At 42.0% G+C, this 17,904-nt stretch overlaps 1 protein-coding gene across 1 annotated transcript; it reads left to right on the top strand.

Annotated features, from left to right (window-relative positions):
- The first annotated feature begins 969 nt into the window (after nucleotides 1–969).
- Nucleotides 970–15,057, top strand: elovl6 (ELOVL fatty acid elongase 6). The gene is made up of 4 exons (XM_068583439.1): nucleotides 970–1,240; nucleotides 12,469–12,600; nucleotides 12,858–13,009; nucleotides 13,429–15,057. The coding sequence occupies exons 1-4, from the start codon at nucleotides 1,158–1,160 to the stop codon at nucleotides 13,869–13,871; spliced, it is 810 nt and encodes a 269-aa protein (XP_068439540.1). The 5' UTR covers nucleotides 970–1,157; the 3' UTR covers nucleotides 13,872–15,057.
- The last annotated feature ends 2,847 nt before the right edge of the window (nucleotides 15,058–17,904 follow it).

Raw genomic sequence — 17,904 nt, 5'->3', positions numbered from 1 at the left:
ATCATCAGCCCACCATCCAAAGGTAAACTGCAACAAATCCTGGAGTCAGCGTCGCTGGCTACAAGTATGCATGTGTGCCTCCGGCCCTGTAGTCAGTTTCTAGGTGAGAGTTCAATCAGACGGTGCCAAAAGGGCTCACTCCACCTGTTTGTCTTTTTTTGCCAGATTAAGAAACATCCCCCACCTGTATTGGTTGACAAGTCACTACAACAGTCTTTTAAAATATTAGGAAACGGATACAGATTGTGCAACAAAGTGGCAAAGCCAGCATTTCAAGGCTGACTGGCTATGATAATGCATTCTTCTCATTTATTTCTGAAAAAACTATTTTGGAGGCATTTTTGAATAAAACTAATAAGCTTCTTACATAAATGCATCTGTGTTGGTCCTTAGTACATTTCACATACTTTCAATCAGGACTTTTAAAGGAGTCAGCTACTCTAAAGGATCTGAACACGTCTTCCAGCACTGATAAAGTGAAATGTAATTAATTGCACAGTCTGTATGAGATACTATATCATAATCATGATCTACTAAATTATAATTAAGAGATACTAAATCATTATTATGAGGTACTAAGTCATTAGAAAGTGTCTCATAATACATACACACACATATATATATATATATATATATATATATATATATATATATATATATATATATATATATATATACATATTTTCACAGTGGCAAATGGCCTTCCATAAATAGGTTATTTAAGAATGTATTGTTGTTGCAGCCTCATATTGCTTTCCTGATTATTTTTTTTGAAAGAACATTATGTGAGTTGAATAATATCATGTTATAGTCAGATTATCTACTAATTTCAAATTTAACTGGAAGTGACTTGAGTCAACTTGCACTGAAATAAACTTCCAAAGCACTATTACGACACAGACGGACCAAACAGGTCGGCGCTAGGACCTGGAGTCCGCCTCCTTCCGGGGAAGAGGGCGTAGGCTCGTTTAGCCGGTAGAGGAAGGTGCAGAGACTGGCGAGCTGCTCGCGCACAACCGCGAGGTTCAGACGGCAGCGCGGGCGATGCGAGACGAGGTTTTAACAGAAAACAGGAAAACAGACTAGCGACAAACTGAAACCCTCTCGGCCGAGTGTCTCGTTTCCAACGGCGTGAAAATACAGAAACCACAGCGAGCATGTCGGTGCTAGCTCTGCAAGAGTATGAATTCGAGAGACAGTTCAACGAGGACGAAGCCATCCGATGGATGCAGGAGAACTGGTAAGGCTGCACGGCGACGTGACGTGAGCGCTCCCGTTTTTTCTTCTTCTTCTTCTGTCTTTTTTTCTCCACATTACAGTAAACGTTCCCCGCTGCAATCACGGCGCGTTTGGCGCGTGTGCGCGTATCCTGAATGTGGATGCAAAGGCTGTAGCCGCGCACATGCGTCAGCCTCGCTCCCCGGGATTAAACCTTCGCCGTGTCCTATTATATCAGGCTCTCTGTCATCAGCCGCACAATTGCCGCTCGTGCCCTCGTGAAGTGGACAAATCCGCGCAGGCCCCGAGCCGCGTGCGAGCGCGATGCTCAAGCCTGCGCGGAACTAATTGGACACTATATGGCGCTCCGCTGGTGCATTGTGCATCTTTTACCGGTCAAGGGGTTTGTCCTTGATTTTTGTTTTCCTCCCCGTGGTTTATTCTCACGAGTTGCCGAGATTCTATTGTAAAGGTCATGCGTGGCCTCAGCTGCCTCGTCCATTGAGAGACCGGTCTAACAGCACCATGAACCGGTCCCTCAGCCATCCAAAGGGTTTCTCCTTCAAACGAGTTAGTCTTCTTTATCTGAGTGTACATAGGACTACTGAGCATACTGATTTCTTTAGAGATTACAGATTTCACTACAAATTTAAAGTAACTTGTATGTGAGGTAATTTAAAAACTATTCTGAGCAATTTTAAGTTCTGCATGAAAATGTTCAGGGTTGAAACCAACATTCATTTTATATTAGTGATCCATCTGTTAGACGGTATGAAATATATCAGGATAAAAGTGAATAATGGCTGTTACATGCGCCCAGAGTCCACGATAAAGTCCTCAAACAGCTTTGTTTTATCCAACCAGGAGAACCTGAAGATGTTATTCATAGTGAAACATCAAATCAATCATCAAAATAGTTGCCAAATCTTCATCAATGGACTCCTCGATTAATAGACCAGCTTTAGAAATGAACAAGGCTTTTTAGAAAAGGAAGGAACGGACCACACTGAATAACTTCTTACTGGTAATTACTAAACAAGCTGCAAGCAGAGTAGCTTATTTCATGAAACATTGTAATGAATGAGGACTGTGACTTAAAATGTAAAACTCTTTATTGTCCAGTGTCACGATTGCCCAGGGTAACTTTACCCTAGACTGATATCTCACTGTGGCTACTGGGATTAAGCAAATATTGCTTTGTGGTGTGTGTGTGTGAGTGTGTGTGTGTGCGCATCGATTAATTTTCAAATGTAGGTCATGTGTCGGTCCATCCAGCCAGCCTTCGCATGAACTCACTGGAGGGTCATCATTGTCCGTGCCAGGTTGAGCCAAGAAATGGTTCTAATCCAAACCAAAATGAGTCATGCGTTAAGTTTGTGTAGGCTTCATTAGGCACTGGGTTGTTTGAATAGCGGCACACCGTGAGCAGGAGGCATTCGTCTGGCTTCTTCTGGCATCTGTTTGCACCGCCTGTGGAAAGAGCCACGTACACGACACACGTTTAAAATACATTTTGATTAAGTAGAGGCCTTTGAGCAGTTTGGTTCTTATTCATTGAAAGGAATTATGTGTGTGTGTGTTTGTGAGAGAGATAGAGAAGGGGAAGCATGGAAGCTGTGTTGAGGAGCTGTCCATTCCCTGGTACTGACAACCGACCAATGACGTTAATCTTCTGATGTCGGCTGACAGAGTATTAGCCAATCGGGTTGCAGCTGATCTGTGCTGACTCCTCTGCGCTGCTGGCGTAGTGGAGGATGTCAGACAGGGCCCGGTGCACATGGCCGAGAGAGGCAGCAACCGCAGAAAATGGGACCTGATGGCTCGTTTGTTTTCTTTCAAAACTTGTTCAGGGAGTCGAACGACTAAACGTGGCATGTTTATGTGACTTGAGGCGGAGATGGTGAACGAAAAGAGGAAGCTAGTTTGAAGGCGTGCGTCGCGCAAAACCAGAAAGTAAACAAGAAAGCCGTTGGGTTAGTTCACTTGCAAAACCAACCGCAATGCTTACTCACCAGGCAGTGACTTAAATCACAGGTTTGCACATCAGCATTTCATTTATTTATTCAGCTTAGGGGTAAGGCACATTCATCAAACATCTATTAGGGTTCAGAAACAGCATCAACTAAACCAAGTGCACATTCCAATTCTGTTTGGCTGACAAAAGGTTGCTGTGTGTTCAAATGGAGTTGATTCAGTCTACGAATTACAGTTCTGGCTCAACTATTGTCTTATTATTTCACTAAGAAAATAACATTAAACCTATTTAAACAGCTGCAGTAAACAGCCTTTAGTAATAAATGGCGACATATTATTTTATTGATTTTTCATTGAGATATTTCTGAGCACAAACTCCTGTTCATGAAATTGCAAACGCCATACATGTGCACTGATGTGGGTCAGAGTTCAGCAGGCCCAACTACTGTTGCACTCCAATCCAGTGTTTTACCTTTTAAATGCTGTGACATCACTGAGCTGGGTGAGGTCAGCAGTGCAACATGCTTTTAAATCTGAATTAGTGGCTTAAAATGCAGTATTGTAAGTGAACAATTAACCCCGTCTGAGATCTGATTCAAACCAGATCTGCAGGTGGCGGCAGGATTTCTCTGTCACTTAAAACCCCATTTGTCACGACGGAGATGGAGCTGACCATCAGAGATGGAAGATCTCACGATAAATGACCATAAATTAAACTACTAAGACCTCCAAAGGTAAGAAAAAAATATTGTTAGGTTTGGATATTCTGTCCAGAACTTTTTGATTAGTGTGCAATTGAAATCAAATTCTCTTTCAGTGAGATGCATCCTTTGCAGTGTGTCTGTTGTGCTTATCTCAGAGGGTTGATGCAACATAAGCCAACTAGTGGCTGATTTGGGGTAAATTATCTATATTAGCGTTAGTATCGAAGTAAGAGGGGTAGCTAGCTAAATAAAAAAGCTGTCTTTTCTAGTTATAATTTGAGCTGTTAAATGAGCCAGATATCTTTTTTTTTCCTCCTCAAATGTTGTGTTGATGAATCAAGCTTGTTTATTACACTTCTCAGTGTAGCCGGACGTGTATGTATGTATGTATGTATGTATGTATACATACACACATACTGTGCATCATTGTTCTGCAGGGGTGAATAGAGACTGGTACACTCACTGATCTGATGTGTTCTCCTTTGAAGTCGGGATGATTAAACAGACGGTTGTCAGAAGAAGTAGACGACATCGACCTAGATGCTGTTGTTTAGCAACAACATTGCCGTCACCATCTTCAACATTATGAAAGAACCACAAACGCACAAGCTCATGAAGGAGCAGGACCATTTTCCTTTTATTTTCACTGCTCAAACGACACGGTAGAGGTGACAAACTTGCTGCAAAATGTGACTGCGGAGAGCCAATAACAATGTCGCTTCAGCAAAAACAAGTTTTCTCTCCATCAGGTATTGCAACATCAATGCTTTCTCCTTATCGGGAGTGTCAGCAGCTTGAGTTTGCACTCGGGACCTGTGAAAGTGCAAACGGCTGCATCAAGCATTGCAGCTTCATGTGTGATATTTACTTGACTGTCCACTTTTTACAAATAGAAAGCAAAAACCCCCAAAATCCAGTGATGTCATTGAGCTCGTACACATTATTCTGTAACAGTTCAAAGCATTGCCCTTCTTTAATAGGAAGATGAAATACTATAGTTTCATTTTAAAGATTCACCATTTCATTTTTTTTAAACCTATCAAATATCAACTTTGCTGTATGTCATGAATCAAATGATACTGGTAATAATGTATTGCAGTGGGCAGTGCTCCCAGACAAATTATTTGATAATATTTGAACTGTGACCATTCAAGTTAAAACATCTGGCATCAAAAGCTCAACTGCTTGACTCTGTAGCTGCATAGAATATAAATCATTGAATTTAAAGCATAGTATTTAACAGACTGATGATTAATCCAATATCAGACTATTGTGTAATACACTATTTATGAATTTGTATGTGAATCGGTGTGAGCATTTGCATTATAGAGATGCTTTTGTATTGTTTCCTTTTATAGTAATGCATTTGTTGTGATTCTGCGTGATGCCAAAGTCTGCTGCAGTTTAAAACCTCCCTGTTCTGTATTAGAACTGCTTATCAGCGTCGCATCCAAATGAGAGCTGCTGCCCTCTGTTATAAACACATCTTCAACCTGCTGACTCACTGTGTGCTCCCACAGATGTCATCATTTCTCCATTACCATGCAGGTTGCTTGGAATCTGCGTTGTCTGCTTCTGACAAAAAAAGCCTCCTGGTGGGTAGATAGCATCTCTATGGATCTCCCTGTGCCTGGACCGATAACAGGGGACGCAGAACCTGTGAATGCTGCAGTGAGCATGAACAATGAGAAGTGTGTTGTGGTCTGCTCTGTGTATTCTGTCTGTGAATGTTTATTCCCACGGCTCGTAGGATTCAGCTGACGGTCAGAAGTATCGCGGCTCCTCTTGAAGTTCAGTTCCTCACAAGTCTCACGTGACTTATTCAGTCCGAGATTAGTCCAGCCTGTTGTTGCAGAGCACTAGAGTCTGGCTGTTGGATTGATGAGACCAGTTTTTATACACCGGTCTTAAATTTGTCATATAACTTAATATATATTTATTTTGAGTTGTTTTTTATATCTTAATAATTAGCTGATGGATTTTATCCAAAGTGTTTCACACTGAACCAAAATAATGGAATAATACATTTCTAGATGGCGGCATTACAGTCGGGCAACTGTCAAAGGACACACAATTCAAAATGTTTATTGAAGAAATCATTTGTCAGATGTCAAACTGGGGAAGCAACAATTCGGCCGTAGTTCATAGCCACAGTAAGCTGACCTCTGTTTGTGTTTTTTAAAATTATTTTCTTTTCCCCAAATTTACTGCATAGCTTAAAATACCAATTACCAAAGAGATTGTTTCTTTAAAATTCTGTTCTAAATCAAATGAACGACATATCCAAGACAATACAAATCTCGCCGGTCGTCTTGACGGTCACACACGTACATCTGCAAGGTCTTCTACATGCTGCCGCCATTTTTAACGAGAGCAACGCCTGATGATGACGCTGATCCTTTCTGACCACGCTAACCCAGAGTCCACCGCGGGCTTCATGCTCGCCAGGCTGCTCCTCTTCTCACGTGCGATGAAGATGCCGGCTGGGCTCCTCCAGAATGAAGGTCTGCCCGGAGTGTCACTTAAGTCTGGTTTCCCTTTTCAGATTTAATCAGGCTGTCAAGGAAATGCTGCAGGAAAGACCAGTTCTGTTGCAGCGTCTATTTTATATTGCATGCATTGAGCATTTACACGTGTGCATGATTTTTTAAAAAAGTATTTTGAAACGTGCATCTTTTCCCTTTGCATAGAAGTCATTCTCCTCCCTGCCATCTTTTCTTGGCACGTTGTTTCCAGCAACATTCAACCAGTGGGATTGCATGCCTTGCATACATCACATCACATAACATGCCCCCTGCATTTCCAGGAATTTGCATTGGGGTCAGCCCTGTGCTCGACTGTGCTCGACTGTGCTTGACTGTGCTTGACTGTCCGCACGTGTGCCGCTATTATGTTCCAGTCGAGTAAACACGACAGGTCTTTAGCTCAACGTTTGTGACGGTGTAGAGACTCCATCAAGGTGCATTGATTGTGCTCTGCATTGCAAGCCTACACGCCATTTGTCTGGCTGCTGAAAATAAGCATGACTCAAGATGTTCTTAACAGGCTGATATATTACCACTCAACTAAAGAACCCGTGTATGTCCTGATTGTTCCTTCTGTGTGGGCCACCAGACGCAGAATTAACTAAACCAATGTGAGATAGCATCTTGCAAGCCTGGTTATTTTGACATCCCCTAGAAATTACATGCAGTAACATGCGCCTGGTGGGTGCGTTTCTAACTGGATTATAAGCAGCTGCTTCCTGGATGACATTAGTATTTCTGTAATAGCAAGGTCTCACTTGCAGCACTTCTCCATCTCATTCAGTGGGTTGCTGCTCTGCACAGCACGGTTGCTTTGGCACAGCAGGTGTTCTCTGTTTTAGATCTAGACAACAGTGCCGGGGAATAATGTGTGACACTGTAAACGGACACTTTGCTGAGGCGGTTGGACATCGGCTCGCATGCACAGGCGCGCAGACTCATCCTCCGACTGCAGACTCAGGATTACGTAACCGGTGAAGTCTCATGGAATAGCTATTGCAGATCCAAGTTTCTTGGGGCTACGCGACCGACATCCTTATTATATTACAAACTGCACTACATAGGCTACATGCACGATGAACCCATGTCTAATGTAGTATTTTAAGTTGGTGTCTCTGCAGCTTGTTTATTAATGGCGGATGTGATCTGATGCCTTTTTCTCAGATTCTTGATTTGTAGGCTTTGCATCTTTATGTTTCTGATATGTGAATATCTTTATTCTGGTACCTTGGATTTTCTGAATGATGTGGCTACGAAGTAAACTGGTCGAAGGCCCAGCGTCTCACCCCGACATGACGACCACCCACAGGAGAACGATATGTCAGATGGGCCACGCCTACTTAGCTTTTCTGATGCTTAGATTTGACTTTCATGTGGAGGGATGTTGCAGCAACATACTTTTGTGGGCCAACCCTCAAGTTAAGTTTATGATGCCGAAACATTTTGTTCACAAACTAAACCGCTTTCATGATTTTTGCAGCGTGAAGAAGTAAAAAGCTCACATGTAGGTTATTTGCTAACATGTTTCTGTCAAACAAACCGTTAAAATCTCTTGATCTTGTTTTAATCACAGACGTCATTCTAAGCATTAAACCAAAACCCAGTGATTTTAATACTAGATAACTCAAATATTGACTCATTACTACGTTTGAGGACTCATTCCCGCCACTTTCTTTTTTCCTGGATACATTTATTGATCATGGTCTTTTCAGTTGGTGATTTTATTGTTATCTCCTATTTTATTTGTCACATTTAATTTCATTTAATTTGTCCATACTTTGATTTATTTTCTTCAAAGTTTGGAGTATCTGATTTGCGATCACACCGGTAAAAATAGTACATTATTCATCTTTTGACCCTGTGTCCTCTGTAGCAACACAAATATAACATTTCTAAATGTATTACAGAATATCAAACGTTCACTGCATGAAGGTCAGATTCATGTTCACACTTTGAACACGTAGAACTTCTGCAGACGACCTGAAACACTTGCGTTTCTAAAATGAAGCTGCTGCTGCTGCTTACTGTGATCTGGAGGAAAACTCAGCTGGAAAGAAGATGCTGGCTGTTTGTTTTTTTCACCTTGCAGCAAGCAGGAAATCTCTGCTGATTCTGTAACCGCTCCATGCTGAGCCTCCCCGAAAGAGCTCTGATGTTGTAGTTTCTTCATTTGTGCTGCCTCGGCCCACTTTGACAAACGGCAGAGTCGAGCCTCTCGCCACACACATCTAATAATTTCCCTGTTCAGACAGAAGTCCGGTTCAGAAAGAGAGGTTGACAACAATTAGGTGATTGAAAGAGGTCATTGAGACAATATTTTATGGGCAAATCAATATCGGAAATTGTTGTTTCATCTCAAGTTTCTTCTCCTTTATTAGTTGCTGGGTTGGGTTGTATAGATTATTTGCTAATTAAGCTGAAGGAAGCAATGTGTCTAAGCCCCTGATTCTCTAAATATATGCTGTAAATCCAGCTCCAGAGTTATTAGCAGGGCGTGTCTACAGATCCAACTTGTAACCATTCATTCAAAAATCCTTCACTATAAGTTTCAGATGTTATGACTGTGACTTCACGGCCTTTGGATCATATAAAATAGAAATAGGCTTTTATTTAGTAAAAAGCAGCGTGTGGGAGAAAACTACTTTGAAAGTATAATGTGAATCTGAATACTCTGAATATGTGAATACTGAAGGTCAGCAGTAGCTGTAGAGGCCGCGTGGAGCATGAAGGGATGATGTGAATTCACACCGATGTCTCAAATAGATTCCCGTGACTGCAGACATAGCTGCAGCTGACACTTTGCACAGACAACAGCGGCCCCTCCCCCCTCTCCTCCCACCGCCCTCAACCAACTTGTCGGCTTTGACCATGCCCTTGGGTTTCTTTACCCTTTCTTATTTTTTTTTGGTCCGACAGCGTAATCCATCTTCTAAACATAACGCAGTAGGCCGGGCGCGTCTTAACCTTTAGCTTAGTGTACTTGTACCTGATGGTGATAAAACACAGAGAACACGACAGGAAAGCCCCGCCATACCTTTGTGCTGTGGTTGGATCATGAACAATCATTGGGGTTGTAATTATAACGTAATTAAAACACTGAGATGATCTATAATTAAAAAAAAATGTAACAAAAGGTATGCAGCTAGCAATTATTTTACAAGCAATGCATTTCCATATATTGTTTTGATTCAGTTAATTATTCCTGGAAATTGTAAAATCTCAGACGTGCTCAATGGACTTGTCTTTTTATCTGAAAAACTGTCCCGAGGAAGTCACAACTGTCACGTGAAATGTCGAGAGCATGCAGATCTTAACTTGATAAATGACCGAAAGTGAGTCTGTAACTTTTGGTTGAACAGAGGTCACGAACGACATGAACACATTCCTGCTAACTCGTAGCCGTTCAGCGCACCAAAGTGAGCCAAGATAAAGTGCAGATTTTGCAACACAAAGAGGGTCTAGTTATATGTGATGGTAGCTAAACTAGCTATTAGCTAACTTCATGGCACTACTCTCTCAATTGCCAGTGTACATTTGCTTAAGTACTGTACTTAAGTACACATTTAACGCACTTGTATTTTATTGGGACATTTCCATTTTCCTGCTACATTGAAGCTATACAACTCATTAATGAATCAATAATTATAATACAATGATATTCATTGTACATCACCCTTCAATAACACATTTCTTGATCAAAACAAGGTATCAAAAAACTCCAAAAGGCTTTATTTGCGTATTAAACATCACTTCAATGTTCTTCTGTTACATATTGTAAGCAAAAAGACTCAATGATATCCTTTACACAACAAACTATCTGAAGTCTGCGAGCATTAGCTAACAGTAGCATCCATAAGCTACGTGTCACACCACACCAAACAAAACCCGCTGAGAGAATTGAATGAAACAATGTTATTAATTAAAACCTTGACTTGCAAGAGGGAGAATGTGTGTTTCCTTCTGTCAAAATACACCAGGTGTCACATTCAATGACTAATTGATTACACACAAAAAAGAATCAACAAATATACAGCAGAAGGAATTCAACGTTGTCTGCACTTGCGACACACAAAAACACAAAGCAGTGCAGAACATCAGTAGATGGTAAAATATGCACCGCACAGTCACACCTGAGGTCCTGCATCAATCTGACCTGTCAGCTTTGACAGCAGTAAAGTTTGAAATGCTGAGATTGTTGCTCCTCTCCGGTAAAACCGGCTTCACGACGGTATGTAGGCCGTTGTGTGTTGTGTGTGTGTGTGTTCTGTGTTGTTTATTGAGAAGCAGTGATGTCATTCTGCAGTCCAACCCCGTTGTCATTCTGTGAAAGCTGCTCCTCTCAACTCTGACTGCCTTGCTTTGTCCTTTGTTCTGTGGAGGTGGCTGGAATCCGGTTGTGGGCTTCCTTCGACGACAGAAAAGTGGCATCCTTCACTTTCTGCATACTGACGAACAATGAAGTCTATTATGTAAACAGCTGACATGTTATTGTACTTTTTGCTCCTGTCTTCATCCACTTGGGTACTAACCCGTAGTTCAAATGTCACATTGTGGGCATCCTTTTTTCCTTTTAGTGAGGAACGGTGGGAGTTGATACACTGTGCACAATAATGGTGTGATTTCTTAAAATATACAACCGGTCATAATTAAACATTTTCAATTAAAAGTGCAACAGATGCCATATGTCACGACTCTGTGAGGAATGCTTTGAGCAGTGTGCCAGAGAGCTACTGCACTGTGTTAAGACGTCAGTTGAGCTTGAAGAGATGTTCCTATCCTGAGGTTTAACCTAACTTTTGTATCATATACTAACACACACACATCCACACAATGCTTTGAATATAATAATGAATTCCCATCGAGCATCACATTTCAGTTGGTGACTAATGTTGCAATCATGTAACCTCTAAAAAAGCAGCACAAAAACACCGTGACTCCTTCGGCTACGTTTACGCAATACATCATCCCCAGGGCTGTCAGTCCCCGAGTTCCCAGAATGCCTCTCATTCCTGGTGCCTGTGCACTGTCCCCTGAGAGCAACCCTGAAGGTGTTATGTATAGCTGCCATGTGTGGAGCTGCATACGTTGTTTTGCACAGTTACATAACTGTATCCACACTCAGTGGCACTCGCAACCGTTGCATCATGTGTTTATGTTTACGAACTTTTCTTTCTCATGTTGCGTCAAACTATTGCTCTTCATCCTTTCCAATAGACCAAATATTGAGGTTGTTTCTCCTCTAGATTCAGACAGCGTGCCCCCAATCCTCTGTTAGTCTCACTCAGCATCCAGTCGGTCAAGTCCGACTACCCGCGCTTGGTAATCGCGCTGAGCGCCGAGAAATGCTTTTTCTTTGGTTTCGGTCGGGCCAGGTGGTGCTTCAGCACTAGTCCTCCACTCCAGCCGGCACGGCAGCGATCTCTGACAAATCCATTAAGGCAAACAGGCCGTCACAGGACGGTGGGGAGTTGGAACTGTATCATAGCAATAACTGTAAACTGAAAGCTAAGCATTTAGTGGCCGTTGGAGCCGGACTCAAATCATTAAATCATTACTTTGGAAATTGCTTGTTAAGTCAGTACAGCCATTGTTTGTGTTGTGCACGCCGCATGTTGGACCTATTATAGCCACACTGCTGGGGAAGCAGACTGTCAGATTGGGTATAGGTGACACTCGCTTCTCACATCGTAGTGAAGTACATAGAGGAAAAGTACCACTTTGAAAACATGTTGGGCGTCATCATCTTGTGATGTGCATACAGTGTAGTTACATGGGCCAAGAAATACAATGTTCATTGTAAATTTGCTGTTTGTTGTTCACATGTCACGTTGGTCCCGGACTTATTATCGTGTCGTCTTTCATAGATTATCGTTGCACAATCTTTTTTGGTCAAATTTCTCCCATTTTATCTGGCTGACTCCTCCCATTTGTTGCCCGGTGATTGTAGGAATGTGAAGCAGATGCGTTGCGGAAAAAGAGAAAACATAATTAGCACATGACCCCAAGCTTAATCTTGGATCTTTCTTTTTTTGCGTGTGTGTTCACAGGAAGAAGTCGTTTCTCTTCTCTGCACTCTACGTTGCCTTTATCCTCGGTGGCCGCCATGTCATGAAACAGAGGGAGAAGTTTGAGTTGAGGAAGCCGCTGGTGCTGTGGTCGCTCACGCTCGCTGTCTTCAGGTGAGAAAGCACTGACATCATCAAAAGCAGCAAACACATTTACATTTTTAAACACCAAAAGTAAACCTCGTTATGGTCAAACCAATACAGTTTACTTCACAAGTTATATGAGCAGCGGTCATAGGTTAGATAGGTTTGGATTGGGGGATTGCAGACACACATGGCATTGACCTCACGTACCATTTACTTTGATGAATGATGCACATGTTGTGACATCAGTGATTTTTTTCATACATCTTCTTTGCCTGTCCTCGCAGTATATTCGGTGCCATCCGTACTGGGAGCTTCATGATGTACATCCTGATGACCAAAGGGCTGAAACAGTCCGTTTGTGACCAGAGCTTTTACAACGGGCCTGTCAGCAAGTTCTGGGCATACGCCTTCGTACTCAGTAAAGCACCAGAACTGGGTAAGTCGAGAGCTTTTCATCACATTTCTTACAGTGTCCATGTATAATATATAGTTTACCGTAAACGACCCATTTTAAGTCAAGGAACACATCACAAAGTAAGTTTTGGTTTGGATAAGTTTCATTGTCTTAACGTTGCGCTTGAAGCTGCTGCTGCTGTTTAGTTATGCTGCTTTCAGACAGATAAGACTTGATATTGCCTCATGTCAAAGGCATGTTAGTGAACTGCATTTACAATAATGAAGTCATCCATTCGTTACGACGCGATGTCACACAAAACATGAGGCATTCCAAACGCGCCTATTGTAATGCTGCTTCTCCAAAGTGTAACCTCACAGACACCGTGCACTGGCTGACTGTTTTACCCAATGCAGTCTCCCGTCACCTAAACAACCAAACCTCCTGTGTCCTACCTGCAGGCGACACTCTCTTCATCGTCCTGAGGAAGCAGAAGCTCATCTTCCTCCACTGGTACCACCACATCACCGTGCTGCTCTACTCCTGGTACTCCTACAAAGACATGGTGGCCGGCGGCGGATGGTTCATGACCATGAACTACTTGGTCCACGCCGTCATGTACTCTTACTACGCCCTGCGGGCGGCCGGCTTCAAGGTGTCCCGCAAGTTCGCCATGTTCATCACCCTGACCCAGATCACCCAGATGCTGATGGGCTGCGTGGTCAACTACCTGGTGTACTCGTGGATGCAGCAGGGCCAGGAGTGTCCATCCCACATGCAGAACATTGTGTGGTCCTCCCTCATGTACCTCAGCTACTTTGTGCTCTTTGTCCAGTTCTTCTACGAGGCCTACTTTGGCAAGTCCAAGGTCGCGGCCGCGGCTGTCGCCAAGAAGAGTGAGTGAACGAACGCCACGAGTACGGGAAGAGGGGCGATAATGAAGACAAAGGGGAGTTGGAAATGGAGGAGCAAGGACCAGTGACTTGAGATAAACTTTTAGGGTTGAGGGGTTGTTGGAATAAAAGGCGGGTGATGCAGAGGTGAGAGTGGGGGCGGGGTGGTGGGGGTGGTGGGGGCGGGTGGAGTCAAGAGGACGGCTGGTGTTTTGTGCTTGAGCATTACTACTAATGTGCAGATCTGAAGCGCCTCGATGGACGCGGCGTCTCCGTTAAGGGATGCCGAGGAAGCGGCGACGCCATGATCAGAGCCATCGTGACCAGTCCACCTGAATTTTTTAATCCCTTTTTATTTAATTTTTTTAACCTAAAGTATAAACCCCTCCCCCCCTCCCCAAAAAAAAGTTGCATCTGCCACAAGCATATGTTTACTTGATATTAAATGAATACATTGGTGAATATGAAGATGGATGGAGTCGACGTCAACTTGAGCCATCTGAATATGACTTTGTCCGTCTGTTGTCACTGTTGTTTTGTTTTTATCTGTCAAAGAAGTTTGAAACACTGGTGAGAGTTGGTAGTTGATGAGAACTGACGGGGGGAAGGGCACTGTATCTTCTGTGTCTTACATTGCAAAATGCGATATTTTCTCAGGTCTTAGGTTATCTCTTTCTTAATATAATATGCATATCAAGACAAAGTAGACGTGTTTAACATCAGCACCGGTTTACAGTATGGAAATTGACCCGGTGCGGCCGTTTAGTCGAGATAGGCGTGAATGAAGTCGATTGGACTGACTGCCTCAGACTATCACTCTGCTGCCGGGCATGATGGGAAACAGATGCTCACAGTGCCATGCGTCACCACATGTCATGACCTCGCAGAAGTTGCCGACCACACTTGGAAAATGACTTGCCATTGATTCCCAAACGCATCTCCGTGTTGAAGGGTCCCTACCAGTGAAGAAAACGTGTCTGTTAGACCCTGAAGGCTTAAATGGAGGACACAAATATTTGTTTAGCAAAAGAAGAAAGAAGATTAAAAAAAAATCAAACATGCAAATTGTTTAAATCTGCTGTATTAACTTTGAAAAATATCATGTATCCTTAATGGTGTCTGTTGTGCTATTGTGCATTTGCACTGTGTCAATGTCAAAAACAATTGTTGCTGAAAAATGTAACGTATGAACAAAGAGTTAAAAAATTTGACATGTGCCTGTGGTGTGTGTTCTTTTATTTATTTTGTAGTTTTGTCTCTTTTGGTGCAGAACTGGAAAAGCAGTTTTAGTCAGCAGTAATTAGAAAGATCTGAGAGTGATTATATCCGTCAAACTTGATTCAGTGGATTCAAGGAGCAGGAATCACAAGTTGTCTACCCGCTATGAGCTCTTAAGCATATCACAGTCCACTTCCAGGTTTCACCTCGGTATCTGAAGTCAATGTTTGTTTGACAAAAGCAGCTGGTGGAAGGTGTTAACTTATCAGTGGACATGAGTAATTGAGCTAATTGGCTCTACGAGTTAACTACTATGCATTCAGAAGTGTCCACAGCCACCGTACCTGACCTCCTGACCTGGAGGTGCAACAGTGCAATAAAGTTTAATCAGAGGCACACTATATTTCTAAAAGATTAAATCTTTAACAACTTGTTTCTGGTCACTTAAAATCATGAAAACATATTTCTTGTGATTAATGGTTGGAGATGCTCATAAGCATGCACTAAATAAGTATTACAACAGACTCACCTTGGAGTGAAAATGTCCTACTTCGTACTATGTTAGTTCGTCATCTATGTGTGGTATAAAAGATGAAGATAAAAGGGGAAGTTTATCTCAGCCCGATGTGTTTGATCAGTCGACCATTGTTTATCTGAGCTAAAAACAAACAAACATAGTCGCCCTCCCACCTCCTGTGGGACAACACATTTGTAATTTCTAAGTTATATAAGTATCAGTAAGTTATATATCCGGCAGGATGAATTAATCTTTAAGGAATCTGAACATGTCTTCAAAAGCTGCAGTTCTGTAAACAACTTTTTAAATGGAATAAACTGGTTTAGTTATGAGCTAAAGTCAACTGTATATCAATGTTATTTAACTTGTAACTGACTGTCATCCTCTAATGTCACTGCAGAACCGATTAGATCTGAAACAAACTCTTTTTTTAAATACAAACCACTGCTAGATGTCACGGATGTGGCTACTTAGCGTTAGCATTAGGCGCCAATGTAGCGAACAGCTGCACCTGCAAAACACATCTTCAACATGAGGTGAGCTCAATGTGACATTTACATAATGTCTCAGAAAGAAAGAAATGAACATAAAAAATGCTTAAGATGTGCCATCATTGCTACTGCTGCCAGTGTAATTCCACCTTTTAATATATTGTTAGCTTTCAAATGTAACATAAGACTTATTAACAAATGTCCTCCCCCACATGTGAGTTTTATCATAATTTATTCTTAACCCATGTTAGATTATAAAATTACACACAATAAGCAATTTCATGGACATTTAAAAGTTGAATTACTTGCTACCTCAGGTACAAACCCTGGTGTTGCACCAGTATCAGTGGAGTTTGTATGAAGTGGTTTTCCTTGTACACTATCGCCATCTGCTGGAACTTAATGGCCATGACAGACACGTCCTCCCAGTCCTCCCACTCCTCCCAGTCCTCCCTCTTTTGATTTTTATCTCAACATTCCTTGTGAAATCCAACTGGAATTTTTTTTTCTGGATGTGCCGCCATGATTCTCACGTTGTAGCTTCTCTATTATGATAACGAATATTATTATTACTATTTTAATAGCAGAATGAAAATAAAGCAGGTGGGTCGTCCTCCCTGAAAGCACCCTTGACCCACATAAAACCAACAAAAAAGGTTTGACCCCATATAATAAGTAAAGGTAATGAATTCTTAATGAATATATGAATATGGTTTGAAAGTTATGACACAGAAAATGCAGAAATACTTTCTTCCATCTGAACAGATATATTTGTCACGGTTTCAAACATCACTATGGTTTACTTTGGTCCTGGGACGACGTTCCTGAAGCGTCGTTAGTGAGCGACGCGCGCCGACAGATCTTTGAGCAGATTTTAAGCATTTCGATCACAAAATCATTACAATTGTTCGATGAATGATTATTTATACGCGACTGTAGATGTTTTCTTTGTTGGTAATTTCAAAAGTCAGTAATGTGGACTCCTCGCTAAAAGAGCTGTTTGTTTCCCATGAGCTTCTCAGGTGAAAACACTACTTTAAAACTCAAAATGTTCCTCCTGAGGAGACAAAAAAAAACCCAACCCCCTCCCCCCCCAAGGGATCCCCCAGGTTTTGGGACTTTCCCCTCCTCCTGGTGCCCCCATAGATTCTGGCTCATGTATCCGTGTCCAATACATGCATTAGTCCCCCCCCCCCCTTCTGATTTCAAATCTGCCCAAATCCTCGCAAACTAGTGTTACCCTGTCCTGCTCAAGAGCTAGAGGGACCAACTACTGACCTGAAGGATCAGAGCAAAGCCTTTGAGTGGGTAGCTAATTCCCTCTTTAGCCCTCATCAGCTGTCCTCCAGGCTGAGATGGAGGCGTGAGCGATAAAGCAAAGCTTGCCCCATCTGGCAGAAAAGTACAAAATTAGCTAATAGAGAAGGAATGAAACCACTTTAGTTACTTGTATTCTATCTGTGCTGTGGAAGAAGAAAAAAAGATACTTGTCCAATCTTTTCCCATTCCTTTTATTATTAAATAACTTTCAGTTCACGTTTTGGGCCGTCTCTGTGATGACTGTTGGCACACTTTTTGGATTCATGAAACTACAATTGTTTCCATACTTTCAACTATAACAATGCTGACTGTTGGACAACCTCTCTTTGCCACCAAATAATCCAGACACTTTATTTGGTAGAGAGAACATATATGATGAGTACCTTTACTTTGGGTATATTTTGATGTTAATACTTGAGCACTTTTAGGTATGGTATGATTTTAATGCAGAACTTTTTTTTGTATTTTCACACTGTGGCTCATGCAAGCTCCAGAGGG

This window comes from Clinocottus analis, unplaced genomic scaffold (assembly GCF_023055335.1).
Source record: "Clinocottus analis isolate CAN_PGR_092001 unplaced genomic scaffold, fCliAna1.0.p SCAF_10, whole genome shotgun sequence".
In the NCBI taxonomy this organism is placed as follows: domain Eukaryota; kingdom Metazoa; phylum Chordata; class Actinopteri; order Perciformes; family Cottidae; genus Clinocottus; species Clinocottus analis.
This window is presented reverse-complemented; position numbering and strand designations above follow the sequence as displayed.